Source organism: Hyperoodon ampullatus (genome assembly GCF_949752795.1).
Source record: "Hyperoodon ampullatus genome assembly, chromosome: 12".
NCBI lineage: Eukaryota > Metazoa > Chordata > Mammalia > Artiodactyla > Ziphiidae > Hyperoodon > Hyperoodon ampullatus.
In genome coordinates this window covers 51,453,118-51,467,479 of record NC_136925.1, presented here as the reverse complement: position 1 = coordinate 51,467,479, position 14,362 = coordinate 51,453,118, and the positions used below count along the sequence as shown (strand labels likewise).

At 34.4% G+C, this 14,362-nt stretch overlaps 1 protein-coding gene across 1 annotated transcript in view; it reads left to right on the top strand.

Moving 5' to 3' along the window:
* Positions 1-14,362, top strand: part of TRDN (triadin) — a gene marked incomplete at both ends in the record, with an annotated part of 296,330 nt that overhangs the window by 198,440 nt on the left and 83,528 nt on the right. Inside the window, 1 exon segment of the mRNA XM_079716733.1 lies at positions 11,062-11,109. Within this exon segment, the coding sequence (XP_079572859.1) occupies positions 11,062-11,109 (48 nt within the window).

Below are 14,362 nucleotides of genomic sequence, written 5' to 3'. Positions count from 1 at the left end.
ATGACTCTGCATATTAGGTTTCCTCTCAACTGTAGAATGAACAGAAACAAGTGTTCCTTCCAAAGCCGTCATAAATATTTTGAAACTCAGGTAGAGCTTTACCAACTTGACAAGTTACATATAAAAGTCAAAGGAGGGCTTCCCTGGTGGCACAGTGGTTGAGAGTCCGCCTGCCGATGCAGGGGACACGGGTTTGTGCCCCGGTCTGGAAGGATCCCACATGCCACGGAGTGGCTGGGCCCGTGAACCCTGGCCACTGAGCCTGCGCGTCCAGAGCCTGTGCTTCGCAACGGGAGAGGCCACAACAGTGAGAGGCCCGTGTACCGCAAAAAAAAAAAAAAAAAAAAAAAAGTCAAAGGAGATGCTTCTCATTTGTCAAGTAGTTTTCATTTCTCCTCCTCCTCACTGACAATCAGTCACACATGAAAATATATATTACTTCATCATACATTTAGTAACCAGTCCCTAATCTCCACAAAACTCAGTACATGTTACAAGATGTCCACCTTTTAGTCCCTTTTAAATAAGTAGAATAAGAAAGTGATTTGGGTTTTCTTTATTTGTTTTTAAGATACTGGAAATTGTTGTTCTACACTGAGGCTAGAATTAGGAACCATGTGTGCAGTGTTAAGTGGAAATTACTGATTTTCTGATTGTTTAAAAATTTTCAAAGTTAAAAGATAATTTAATGTTTTAAATTAATTACAGTGTGCCAATTTATATCTAGTATAATTATTTGATCTTAAGCCTGCTTTTAAGTCATATTTTCTTTGGAGATATATAATATTTAATCATCAATATGATAATCCTCTTACTGTTTTATATTTGATTTGCAGCTTTCAAATCATTTTCACTTTCCTTCAACATATATTTATGGGTCGCATACTATGTGAAAACTTAAGGAAATATTCAGATGTTAATACTATTCTTGAGCAATTAAAGATAGGGAAAAATATGAATCTTTATTGAGTCCCTGAGTTGTTTGGACCTCATTTTTTGCTATCAGCTAAAGATTTTCCATATAATCTTAGTTCATGTTTGAAAGCCAACAGGGTAAAGACATAAATACAGATAAAGAGCCGTAGGAGTTTAAAAATTATTCTTACCTGAGGAAAAGCAAAACATTTATTATACAAGGTGACTTTAGAGTCAAGCCTTAAATAACAGATAGAATTTTGTTATGTAATAATTAGTTGGAAGGGTATCTTGGGCATAGGTAACAATGGAAGGCAAAGTGGTGGGAAATTGCAGGATGTGTATGAGGAATAACAAGAGTCTCAAAAACACAGAATGGAATAGTACAACCTGTGCTAATAATGCAGTAAAGGGGCCTGATTTTAAAATTGGACTCTACTGCATGGGCAATAGGGAGTCAATGAAAAATTGTAAGTGTAGGAAATAACACTCAGGTATTTGCTTTAGGAAAGGGCAGGATAGTTAGGAAGCTTTGGCAATAATGTAGGCAGCGTGCATTAGGACCTGATATTAGTTGTGAGATTGGAAAGAAGGGATATTTTATAAGCACTATTATAAAGTAGATTCAGTGGAATTTGACAATCGACCAGCTTTGGAAGAGGAAAAGTCAGAAATTGTTTAATGACAATAATAAATTTTCAGACTGGGTGCTAGAAGAATATTGTTGGTATTTATCATAAAAATGAAGAAGAAAGATAAAAATAGTTTGGTGAGAGAAGACAAGATTAATTTTAGACATATTTAAATTATAGTACTGTGGCACAAGCAAGTAACAAGTAGGTGGCTCTAAATGTCAAACTAGAGCTCCAGAGAGTGACAGAACTGGAGATATATCTGTGGGTGTCCTCTGTGTGGGTTAATGGTGGAAACAGAGAGAATCCATGAGCTTTTCATGGATTCTGTTCTCGAGAGAGGACAGGTCTGGGATGGAATGCTAGAGAACAATTGCAGGGAGAAAAGCAAGGAGAGTCAAAGAGAAAAAGCAGAAAATAGTGACTAGAAAGATCAGAGGTTAAAAAAATGTAATTGTTATAATTTCATAGTAACCAAGGAAAATAAACCTTTCAATGACAAGGTGGTTGTCACCAAGTCATTGGATTTGTCAGCTATATAATTATTAATGATTTTCAAAAGAGAACTTTCTGGGGAGTGGCACAACTAAAAGCTAAATGATGACAAATTGATTGAGGGATGACGAAGTGAAAGATACAGGCACTGATGCTGAAGAATATTGGTTAGGAATAAAACGATAAATAGGATAGTAGCTTGAGGTTCTTGTTTAGTCTATATCCATTTCTATTTTAATCTCTGAGGTAAAGTGTTTATCCTCCTCTTCAAGACCAGTGTCTCCATTTGGGTCCTTCTTGATCAGTCATCCATGCTATTTTGTGGCATTATGTTCTTTCTCCTTATTGACTTTATTCCTCATTTTGGAAATATTATTCTCAGTTTAAAATTACTTTTTTCTAGATTCCCATATCTCTCTCTACTATTTTCTCTCCTCTGTATCTTAGCCAGTCTTCTGGTGTTGGAGTGTTAACACTGCTTCTTATCTCCCACAAAGATGAGGCTACTGTTTCTACTGTGCTTCCGATAATGTGGCTAATGCTGAAGACATTATCATTGCTGAACCAATGGAACCATTCCAGTCCTCGCATTATTAGATATCTCAGTGGCATTTACCACTTTGTCTTTTCTCTAAGCTTCTCTACTGTTAGGTGAGCATAACAACAGTCTCCTAGTTCTCACCATATTTTCTGAGCTTTATTTCTGACTTCTTTGTATGTTTTTCCTTTGCTTCCCCTTAATTATTGGTGTTTCCCAGATTCCATCATTAATCCTCTGAACTTCTCATTCTATACCCTCTCTTCATGAGATATGTACACTCTCAAGGTTGAAACTCTGCCTTTTATCCTGAAGATCTCCAATTCTATGTCTTCATTTCAGGACTTCTCTGCCAAAGAGCTTTTCCCTGAAAATTTCAGGCTTGTATATTCAAATGTCAAATAAACACCTTTAAGTTCAATATGTCTTAACTTATACTCTTCATTTCCTTTTCCCAGCTTGCTTTTAATTATCATTGGTGAAACCACAACCCACCCTACACTTCCCTAGAAATCTGAGGGTGACTAATTTTCTCTTTCTAGCCTTCACGTGATTATTCAAAGGATCTTCAAGTTCTGCTGATTTTGTTTCCTAAATATTTCTTGAGTTTACTTCCTCCTATCCATAACTATGATTTCCATGTTAATTCAAGTCTTCATTATCTTTTTCTTGAACCACTGTAATGATCTAAACACTGTCCTCACATCTTTATTTTTATTTCACTAATATTCATCCTAGCAGAACCCCCTCAACATAAATTATCAAAGTCATAAAACTGAATAAACCACACTTAATTTAAAACTCTATTTTTTCCCCAGATTTTTTTAAAAATAAAGTCCAAACTTGTTAAAATGATGTAAGAGTCCTCCAAGATCTGGCTCCTATATCCTTTTCCAGTTTCATCTTCAGATATTTTGTATGCTACAATAATACCATATTGTTTATAATTCCAAATTTACAAGAAGTAAGATTCATGGAAAATGATAGCTGGAACGGATGGCCTTGTGAATAGACTGAGTTGTTAGCATTGTCTGAGAAGTGATGAGAAGTCTCTCTTTCCTGTCTCTCCACCTGAATATGTATCCAAGATTTAAGACTTTGTTTTCCACAATCAGTGATTTATTCCATTGTTTCAGTCATTGACATCTCCAGGCAATAACCCTTGGGCAGGTAACATTACATCCTTACATCCTTGGAAATAATAGTTTGTCATGCTAATACTATAGATTTATATACCAGAAGTAATGTATGTGTCATATGGGTGATATTTCAAACTGCACAATATTTCCATACCACTCTCCACTCTTTACCAGAATTCTAACATTTCCCAATTCCATGGAAGCCTCACTACCCAGGCAAGCCCCTATAACTCATGGGCATATGTTGAGTGGTGTTAAGGGGAAAGAAAGAATTGAGTCCTCAAGGAAAATTGAGGGAAACTTAGTGAAATAAGAGCTTAGAATGAAGCAAGCAATGTCAGCATCACAGCAGATAAGATGCTTCCTTGTCTCTCCCCTTCAATCTACAACCTGTGAAACATTAACAACTCAACAATAAGCCTCTGCCCAACCCATCAGAATGCCAGAGAATTCCACATATCTGTACATCTAAAGGTGGATGGACTGGAACACATCGAGGAGGTAGAAATGGGGAAACAGTGGAGGCAGACCCTGCAATCGTGGTCCCCTGGCTGTGGCAGCAAAGCCTGCAGCCCCAGAGAACCCAAAATCAGCAAGGAAAGCAATACATAAGACTCTAGCCTCCTGAATGTAGTGGTGCCCGTAGCCACAGATAACTGGGACCCAATTCCTCCAGCCACAGAGCCATCCACGAATCCAGCCTCCTGTTCCCTGCCTGCAGTGGTGAAGCCCACAAATCTGACGATACCTGATATAGAGGCACTTGCAATCCAACTGCACCCCACCCACCCCTTGGAGTCTGCAAATCAGAAGAGCCCAGATGTGGCAGAAGCACCCAGCATCCTGATGCCCCAGGTGGTGGTGCCAGCAATACCAACAGCAGCAAGGTACCAATTACTCCAGAGGCACAAGCAACAGTAACAAGGGCACTGGGTGACACCTCTGATAGAGGTGGTGGAGGGCAGAAAATGCTGACTCTCAAATAAAACCAGAGGCAGCACAGGTGAGAGAAATCAAAAACTTGTTCTATAGTGCCACCTACTGGAAAACAAAAGAAAGCCTTCTAATTTCTAACCCGTAGAATCCTTAGAATTAAAAAAAAAAAAAAAAAGAAAGCTTTACCTAAACAAGAATGATATTCGGTACTTCAAACGCACTGGCAGAGGAACAACACATCAAGCACCATGAAGAACAAACGCACTGGCAGAGGAACAACACATCAAGCACCATGAAGAACCACAGTAACACAGTATCACAAAAAGAAAATGATAATTCTCTAGAAACCAAACTTAAATTCACAGGATATTGCAACCTAACTGATTGAAGAAACTGAATGAACTACAAAAAAGCTCGGAAAGGCAGTTCAATGAGCTTAGGAATAGAATTAATGAACAGAAGGAATACTTTAAGTAATTAAAACTCTAAAAAAGAGCCAAACAGAAATTCTGGAGCTGAAGAATTGAATAAATGAGATGAAGAATGCATTAGAAAGCATTGGGAAAGAGAATATGATATGGAAGAGAGAATTAGCAAACTCAAAGTTAGAAATGCAGAGAAGGTACAAAACATCATAGAAAACCATCAAACCAAAATGGCAGACAGAAACACAAGGAAAAGAGGGCACCCAGAAAACAAAAGATAAAATGGCAGAACTAAGTCCTCCTCTGTAAATAATTACCCTAAATGTCAATGGATTGAATTCACTAGTCAAAAGACACAGAGTGGATGGATGGATTAAAAAACAAGACCTAGCTATATCCTACCTCTGGGAGACTCACCTCAGCTCTAGATATAAACATAGGCTAAAGTAAAGGGATGGAAGGTGATACTCCAAGCAAATGACAGTAAAAAAAAATGAATATATTCTGTGCTCATGGATTGGAAGAATGAACATTGTTAAAATGTCCATATTATCTAAATCAATTTACAGATTCAATGCAATCCCAATCAAAATCCCAAGGATGTTTTTCACAGAGATAGAACAAAAAATTCTAAAATGTATATGGAACCACAAAAGATTCTGAATGGCTGAAGCAATCCTAAGAAAAAAGAATAAAGCTGGAGGTATCACATGCACTGGTTTCAAACTATATTACAAAGTTATAGTAATTAAAATAACATGGTATGGGCAGAAAAACAGATACATAGATCAGTGCAATGTAATTGAGAGCCGAGAAATAAACCCACACATATGTGGAAAATTTTACAAAAAAGGAGCAAAGAAACCTGGAGAGCCACATGCAAAAAAAAAATGAAGCTAGACCAGTACCTCATACCTTCCACAAAAAAATGAACACAACGTGGATTAAAGCCTTGAATGTAAGACCAGAAACCATAAAACTCTTAGAAGAAAATATAGGCAGTATGCTCTTTGACATCAGTCATAGCAGTATCTTTCAGGATGTGTCTCCTCAGGCAAGGGAAACAAAAGAAAAAACAAATAAATGGGACTTATCAAACTAGAAAGCTCCTGAACAGCAAAGGAAACCATCAACAAAATGAAAATGCAACCTGCCCTACCACTGAGTGTGAGAAGATATTTGCAGATCATATATCCAGTTAGGGGTTAATATCAAAAAAATATAAAGAACTCATACACCTCAACAATGAAAAACCAGAAAACCCAGTTAATAAATGGGCAGAGGAGCTGAATAGAAATTTTCCAAAGAAGGCATATAGAAGGCCAACGGGTACTTGAAAAGGTGTTCAACATCATTAATTATTAGGGAAATTAAAATTAAAACCCCAATGAGATATCACTTCATGCCTGTTAGAATGGCTATTATCAAAAAAGCAAGAAATAACAAGTGTTGGTGAGGATGTGGAGAAAGGGGAACCCTCATGCACTGCTGGTGGGAGTGTAACTTTGTGTAGCCACTATGGAAAACAGTATGAAAATTCCTCAAAAGGTTGAAAACTACTGCTACCCTATGATCCAGGTATCCCACTTCTGGGTATTTATACAAAGAATATGAAAACACCAATTTGAAGATACATGCACCCCTATATTCATCACAGCATTATTTACAATAGCCAAGATGTGGTAACAACCTAAGTCCCCATCAACAGATGAGTGGATAAAGAAGATGTGGTACACACACATACACATACACACACACACACACAATGGAATAATACTCAGTCATAAAAAATGAAATCTTGCCATTTATGACAACATCAATGGATCTTAGGAGTATTAGGCTAAGTGAATTAAGTCAGACAAAGACAAGTATCTTATGATTTCACTCATATGTAGAATATAAAAAAACAGAAAACCAGAATAAATGAACAAACCAAACCAAACAAAACCCAACATGTTAGATACAGAGATCAGAGTAGTGGAAAGGGGCAGGAGAGGGTGAAATGAATAAAAGAGATAGTGATGGATAGAAACTAAATTTTTGGTGGCAATCATACTGTAGTGTATATAGAAGTAGAAATATAATCTTGTACATATGGAACTTATGTTATTAATCAATGTTACCTCAATAATATTATAGTAAGATATTAATACTAAAACCAATAATTTTAATTTGAGGGAACATCTTTTTGGTATCCTTGTAATAAAAGTGAGATTGAAGTTAGGTATAAGCTGGAACTTTGCAGGTAAATTAAACAGTGATAAAGAAATTAGAAAAAACAAAACCTGGGATTATAGAAAACCAATTTATCCACCTTACAATTTATCTCAGCGCTATCCATAATCCAGGCATTATTTTATAAGAATGTTAGCTACTTTGCTTCCTTAATATTAGTTGGGGTCACTGAAGGAGTGCAGCACAAATCTACATTTTTTTTCTAAAATAAACACCTCCAAATGTAGAACAAATGGAATTTCTTATTTCCAGCATGAAAGGAGGTTTCAGGTTCCCTATAGCATAGAAGGAGAATTTGATTAAGTTCTTCCTTTGATTACAGGCAATTAGAAAATCCACTTACTTAGATGAACTGTTTATTCCTAATACTTACTCTCCATAGAATTAGGCTTGATGAATTTTATATCAGAATCAGAAATGAAAGGGTCATTTCACGTAAAATATTTTCTTTTCTGTAGATAATTGGTATTTTCAGTGACCTTTTCTGAATCAAAAAAAAAAAAAACTGGTTTAGGGGACTAGCCTCCTCCACTTAATATAAGTGCAAGGAGTTATTAACTCACCACTGGAAAAGAAAAACTTGGTCTTTGTGGGTAAGTCACAATCCAATGTTTTCTGAAAGATATTTACTCCAGAAGATTAAAACAAAATAATTGAAAAATACACATTTCCTATACAATATTCATAATGAGTTTTCAGAATAAAAGAATTATGAATAAGGCTATATGCCCCGGGCTCTATTATAATTAAAAATTATCAGTGTTTGATTTTCACATTGACTTGAGAGAGAGCATTCATAGAGGAGACTAATGTACCACATACCTTACTAGCTCCTTAAAGTAATTAAAATAAAGTCTAACTCTTTAGTTTGGAATTCAGGGGCTTATGCAATTGACCTCATCTACTTTTATATTATTTCATATCTCTTCTATGGGAACCCTCTGCTCCAGCTACACTTGTTCACTTCCTCTAGGCACACACAAGGCTTTCCTGCTTCTTTGCCTTTTTCATGTTTTATTGGCTACACCTAATATCTCTCCTCTTTCAGGAAATGTACTAATACCAAAATTGATCTCTCTAACTCAGAATATTTATTATCAAATCTCATTTTTCAATTAATACACTTAATCACCAAGCAAATATATATCAATCACATGCTAGGTCCGAAACAATGCTAGATGCTGTAAGAAATATAAGCAATCATTTCCTTTTTTTTTTTTTTTTCTGCGGTACGCAGGCCTCTCACTGCTGTGGCCTCTCCCGTTGCGGAGCCCAGGCTCTGGACGCGCAGGCTCAGCGGCCATGGCTCGCAGGCCCAGCCACTCCCCGGCATGTGAGATCTTCCCGGACTGGGGCACGAACCCGTGTCCTCTGCATCGGCAGGCGGACTCTCAACCACTGCGCCACCAGGGAAGCCCCAAGCAATCATTTCTGAATATCCCATGGGCCAAAGAAAAAATGACAGTGGAATTTTGGAAATATGTTGAATTAATCTATGATGAAAATATCACACTGAAACTTGAGATGCTGCTAAACAGTGTTTACCTGAAATTTATACTCATTAAAAATATTCATTAGAAAAGAAGAAAGGCTGAAAAGCAAACATTTAGGAAGAAAATAATTTTTAATTTATGTTAAAATTTTCATGAAACCCAAAGAAAGTAGAAGAAAGAGAAATAAAAAATGTAAATGCAGAAGCTAAAGAAATAGAAATTAAATAGTACAATAGAAAAAGCAATAAATCCAAATTAGATTCTCTATAAAAACTGAAAAAACTGATAGACCCTTATGTAAACTTATTAAGAAAAAAAGAAGACACAAAACATTAATATCAGAAAATTAAAAGGAGTCATCATTACAGATTCTACAGATAATTAAAAAATAGAAATATTGCCCAGTGAGTTTGAAAATTTTAATACAATTGACATTTTGAATCTTTAATTATAATTTTTCACCAAAGAAAAGTCTAGCCAGTTGGCTTCACCGGTGAATGTTTTTCAAACATTTAAGGAAAAATTAACACCAATCTTGTACCAAACCTTCCAGGAACAGAAAAGGAGGAAACATTTTATGGAGCTCATTTTATGGAGCTAGAATAACCATGATACAAAAACCTAGCAAGGAACAAAAAAGAAAGGAAACATACAGGTTAACTTCTCTTGTGAACATAAGGGCACAGATATAAACAAAATATTAGCAGATCTAGTCTGATATTATATAAGAAAGACAAAATGGAACCAAGTTGGTTTTATTTCCAGATTGCAATTTCAAAATTCAATGTAATTAATCAGAATAATAGAATAAAGGGAAATTATACTTATCATAGAAGATGCATTTGATACATTTCATATTATAGTAGAAAGAAACTTCCCTATTCTGATAAGATATATACAAAAACCATTAACAAATATTATACTCAATGGAGAAAAATGGAAAGATTTCTCCCTGAGAATTGGAACAAGACAAGGATGTCTGCTATCAGCACTTCTATTATTTATTGTACTGGATATTCTAACCAGTGCAATAAGGTGAGAAATAGGATTAATCAGTACAAGAATAAAAAAGTAAAAAATGAAACTATTCACAGGTGAAATTATCTGCTTGAAAAATTCAAAAGAATATACAGTTGAACTATTACAACTGAGTGAATTTAGCAAGTTTTATATAAAAAAGTCATTTTTTCCCTTGCTCTGTCTCTAGTTCATGTCATTAACTTTTTGAAAAGATCATGATCATTTACTCTGTAGACACTTGATTTATGTAATTGTTTCTTCAGAATATTATTTAATATGTACTCTATATCATATATTTGATTAACCTGAAAGCTTAATCTTTGGCTTAACTTGATTCCAGTTGGCTGCTTTGGCAAGAATACTTCAGAGGTTATACAGTTATACATCACACTACATGTCATGAGGAAGCACAGAATGTCTGGATGTCCTATTGTGAATGAGTGGCTTTAAGTTTCCTCAGTGGGTTAAGTTGGTGACAATCACATTTCTTCATTTCCAAGTTGCAGTTTTCCCCGTGCAACTCTTGGGGGTGATACCTGGGTATGACGGCAATATCCAGTTCCCCATTCATCCTTCATCTAATAGTTGCTAATGTCCTCTGAAGACCCTTACTTGAATCAGTTATTTCAATACACTGATTTTGTATGAGTCATTTCTATTTCTTGGATGTATAACAAGGTAAGCAGATAATACTCCACCGAGAGTAGTAAAATCTCAGTAGTTCATGGGAAACAGCACCTAAGTGATAATTCTTATTTCTTTTTTGGTTACTTGTGACTTGGAATTACTTCATTTAATATTTAAGCAAATCTCAAACATGACTACACTGTCCTTTGAATTGATTAAGCAACATTAAGCTTGAATTTAAGGAGCATCTAGTTGACATTTTCAAGACGCTAAGTGGCTCCAGCAATTACCTGGAATGTAAGTCGATTAATCATAATCCTGTCAAGCATAATTCTTCATAGAGCTTGTTTATCAAAGCAGAGTATAAAAGAATGAGATAGAAAACAGTGTACAAAGACTAGTAAGAAGAGGGCAAGGGATTATTTTTTTCTCTAATTCTTTAACAGTAGATTTATAATAGTAGGTTTCAGTTGGATTTTAGAGAAGTGAGAAATATTGAAAAAGCTAGAAGAAAATTTTGGCATTGAATGAGTTACAAAATGCCTTTTTGAGTAGAAGCAGCATTTACATCTGGAATTTTATTTAAACCTTATCTCTGCTTTGCAGCTGTACCTGGAAAGAAGGAAGAGAAAACAACCAAGACAGTGGAGCAAGGTAAAAAAAAATGAAGGAGGTTGACATTATCTTTAGAAAGACAGCAACATGAGGAGGAAAGCACTGGATTCAGACAGGCGGACGACAATAACCTTTAAATCGATTGCTCTCTTTCACTGTCCTTGCATGTTTTTTTTGTGCCAGGGAGAATGTGAGGTGGCAATCTGGGTTTTTGTTCTTTTGTATAACTAAACTTTGAGTGTAAGTTCAGAACAGGAAAGCTCCACAGACTGCTTAATTACATCAAGAGAAATGCTGAAGACTGTTGGGAATAAGGAAATCTTCCAGGGCAATTGGTAGACATTTTTTCTGTTTGATTTGTGGTTTTAACACTACCTGACTGATCATAGCTTAAAGAATAAAGGTGACACAATTCTGTTTATGCAAAAACAATTTCAACTGCTTGAAAAGTAATATGTTAAAACAAAGCAAAAAACCAGCAATACAGGTAAATTACTTGCGTTTATATTATGACTTCAACAGTTGATTCTTCCAAGAGGTCTACAATTTCAGTGTTATAAACCATAATGCCATAAATAATGCATTTTCTTTTTTTAATGCAGCTATATAATAAATATATCATTCTAGAATATGCTTGAGAAAAATGCTACAGCAGAGTAGAATAAAAGCATTTGAAGTGATGTTGGGCCTTCTGTCAGAGCTCATAGTGCTAATAATTTTAATTTTTGTTCCCCCCACTCTTTGGCTTTTAATATATTATAATATGTATTATTTATTATAATAAACAGATGAAATCAGAACTAGCAATAATTTTGTCAAGAATAAAATCAAAATCATTTCTCCTCTTAAATTTGAGACAAATTCCTAATATCAGAAATTAGATATTTTTACATAAATATATCAAGAAAATCCTTCAAACCCTCATATTTCAGATAAGTAAACTAAGGTTAAAAAATTCATCAAGGATTTATTTCCTTTGGTTTTTCAAAAGAAAAATCACATTAAATCACATTGAATAAGTTTTCAAATTCATTTTGGCTTCTGTGGACTACCTCGACTTTTAGAATTCAATAAAATGTTTCTGTCAACTTCTTTTTGAAGTGGATACTTTAGTCTCTGAAATATAAAGTAGAGCTCTAGGAGCATGGATCCCAATTTCAACTTGTTGACTTTGACAAGGTTCTGAGCCTAAATTTCTTCTCTAAAAAATAGAGTTAATTATACCTGACCTGCCTGTCTGACAAGATGTGGAGTTCAAGCAAGAAAACATATGTGAAAGGATATGAAAAAATATAAACTCCTAGTTAAGTATATAGTATTTACTTAGGCATTTTTCCTTATAAAATCAGCTTCAATATAAATGAGAATCAAAACACTTCGCTTTCACTAAGCTTCATAGTTTTTCTCCCCTCTAGTATAAAGGTGTTGGTTACTCATCTTACAGCATTTGCAGATTGTTTTTATAGCCACGGCAAATTAAGAGAAGACTGACTAGAATATAAAATGTCCACATTAATAATAGTACCTAACATATAACTGATTAAGCACAGATTGTTTATGTCTTCTTACCTTCATGTTGGTGTCAATTTCATTAATTCTATAGTGTTGCCTCAAATAGTTTGGAGACTGGAAATGGCTCTTAGGGATGTGAATTTACTCCTTCAGATGATTTTATAATTCATTCTTTTATTAAAAATACTTTCTATTTTATAAACACCTAGGCTCTTGGCTTATGTAAAAACAATAAGAGATTCTTTCAATGACTTTTTATATTGACTTAGTAAATCATTTCAGTTTTAAATATCGTAAAGCAATGACCTCATTTTTTAACTATACAAATCATAAGAAATAAGGTATTTGGATAACTTGCATACTTTTGCGATGGTATATCTATGACTAATAATTTATATGGAAATATATATTTTGTGATTTTAATAAGTCAAGGAATTTATGTGATAATAAATCAATTACATTCTACAGATTTCATCATAATATTCTAATATTTTTACATAAGATGATGCTTTGACTATTGTGTATTTCTCTTCCTTATATAGTTTTTAGTTATTTTTAGAAGTATAAATAATCTAAAACTAGTTCATAATTCTTTGAAGTACAGTTAAATAGTTTATAAAGAGTTATTTTCATTTAAGTTTGAACTTATGGATTTGAACTAGGGAAAAACTACGACACTTATAATTCTTAATAGATTTCAAATACACTGTGTGATCTATGTAAAACTGTGTACACTGAATCTCTGAACTTAGTCTGCATTATAATTGTACTTGGGAAACATTGATTAAGCTAAGCTTTACATTATGGAAAATTGATATAGTGAAAGGTGAAATAAATTTTATGTTTATGTAATTTAGTGAACTAGACCTCATAACGTTTAAGAATTAGAAATTTACTTAATTTAACCTCTGCAAAAGTCCAAAAAAGTATCTCTATTTTATCTTTAATTCATGATGGATCATGTGGTTTTTAGTTATTCTTCTCATAAAGATCTTAAATTGGCTAGACCAGAATTTTGAGTATTAAGAAACTCTTTATAAATTTCCCACACTAAAGCCACACACACACACATATACACCCACACACACCACAGACACCATTAACGATTTCTCTTGTTTAGAAAGCAATTACCTAGAAGCATCAGGAGACACAAATATTTTCCACAATACATGTTGCTCTCCTTATAGTGAGAGCCAAGGAATGCCAAAGATAAAACATCACAACACGTGCTACTGTATGAAGATTTGTCTTTATATATTTGTATATTATATCTAGAAAGAGTACATCACATTTCATTAAGCTTGGTTTATTTATTGTTTGATATTTAATTTCTCATTTTTCGTGTACTTTTTCCTCAGTATTACTTTTCAAAATTGACCTGTCCCCCTAAATCCAATTTCCCTCTCTCTTTTTCAATCTTGTTTTCTCTCAGAAGAAAATTTTTCATAGTATTTGCTTGTTACTAGCCAGAGGATCAAAGTAGTCACTCTAGGGAAACATCCAGTGACTTCTTACTTACTGTGACAGGGAAGGAGACCAGTCAAGACAACTAACTTTAATGATCTGAGTTGTAGATTGGAGTCCCAGCATCTCCTTGTTTCTAATTTTCTTCCTTCAAAGTGATTTCAATCCAACAATGAAAAGGTGAAGAAAATAGTAATAAATCCAATCATTTGCATATCATCTTTCTTTTTCTTTCATTCACACCTGTGCATGATATTACTTAAAGCTTTCTTTAACAGTTTGTTCTAAGGGCCTGTAACAATGCTGTCATGTAGGA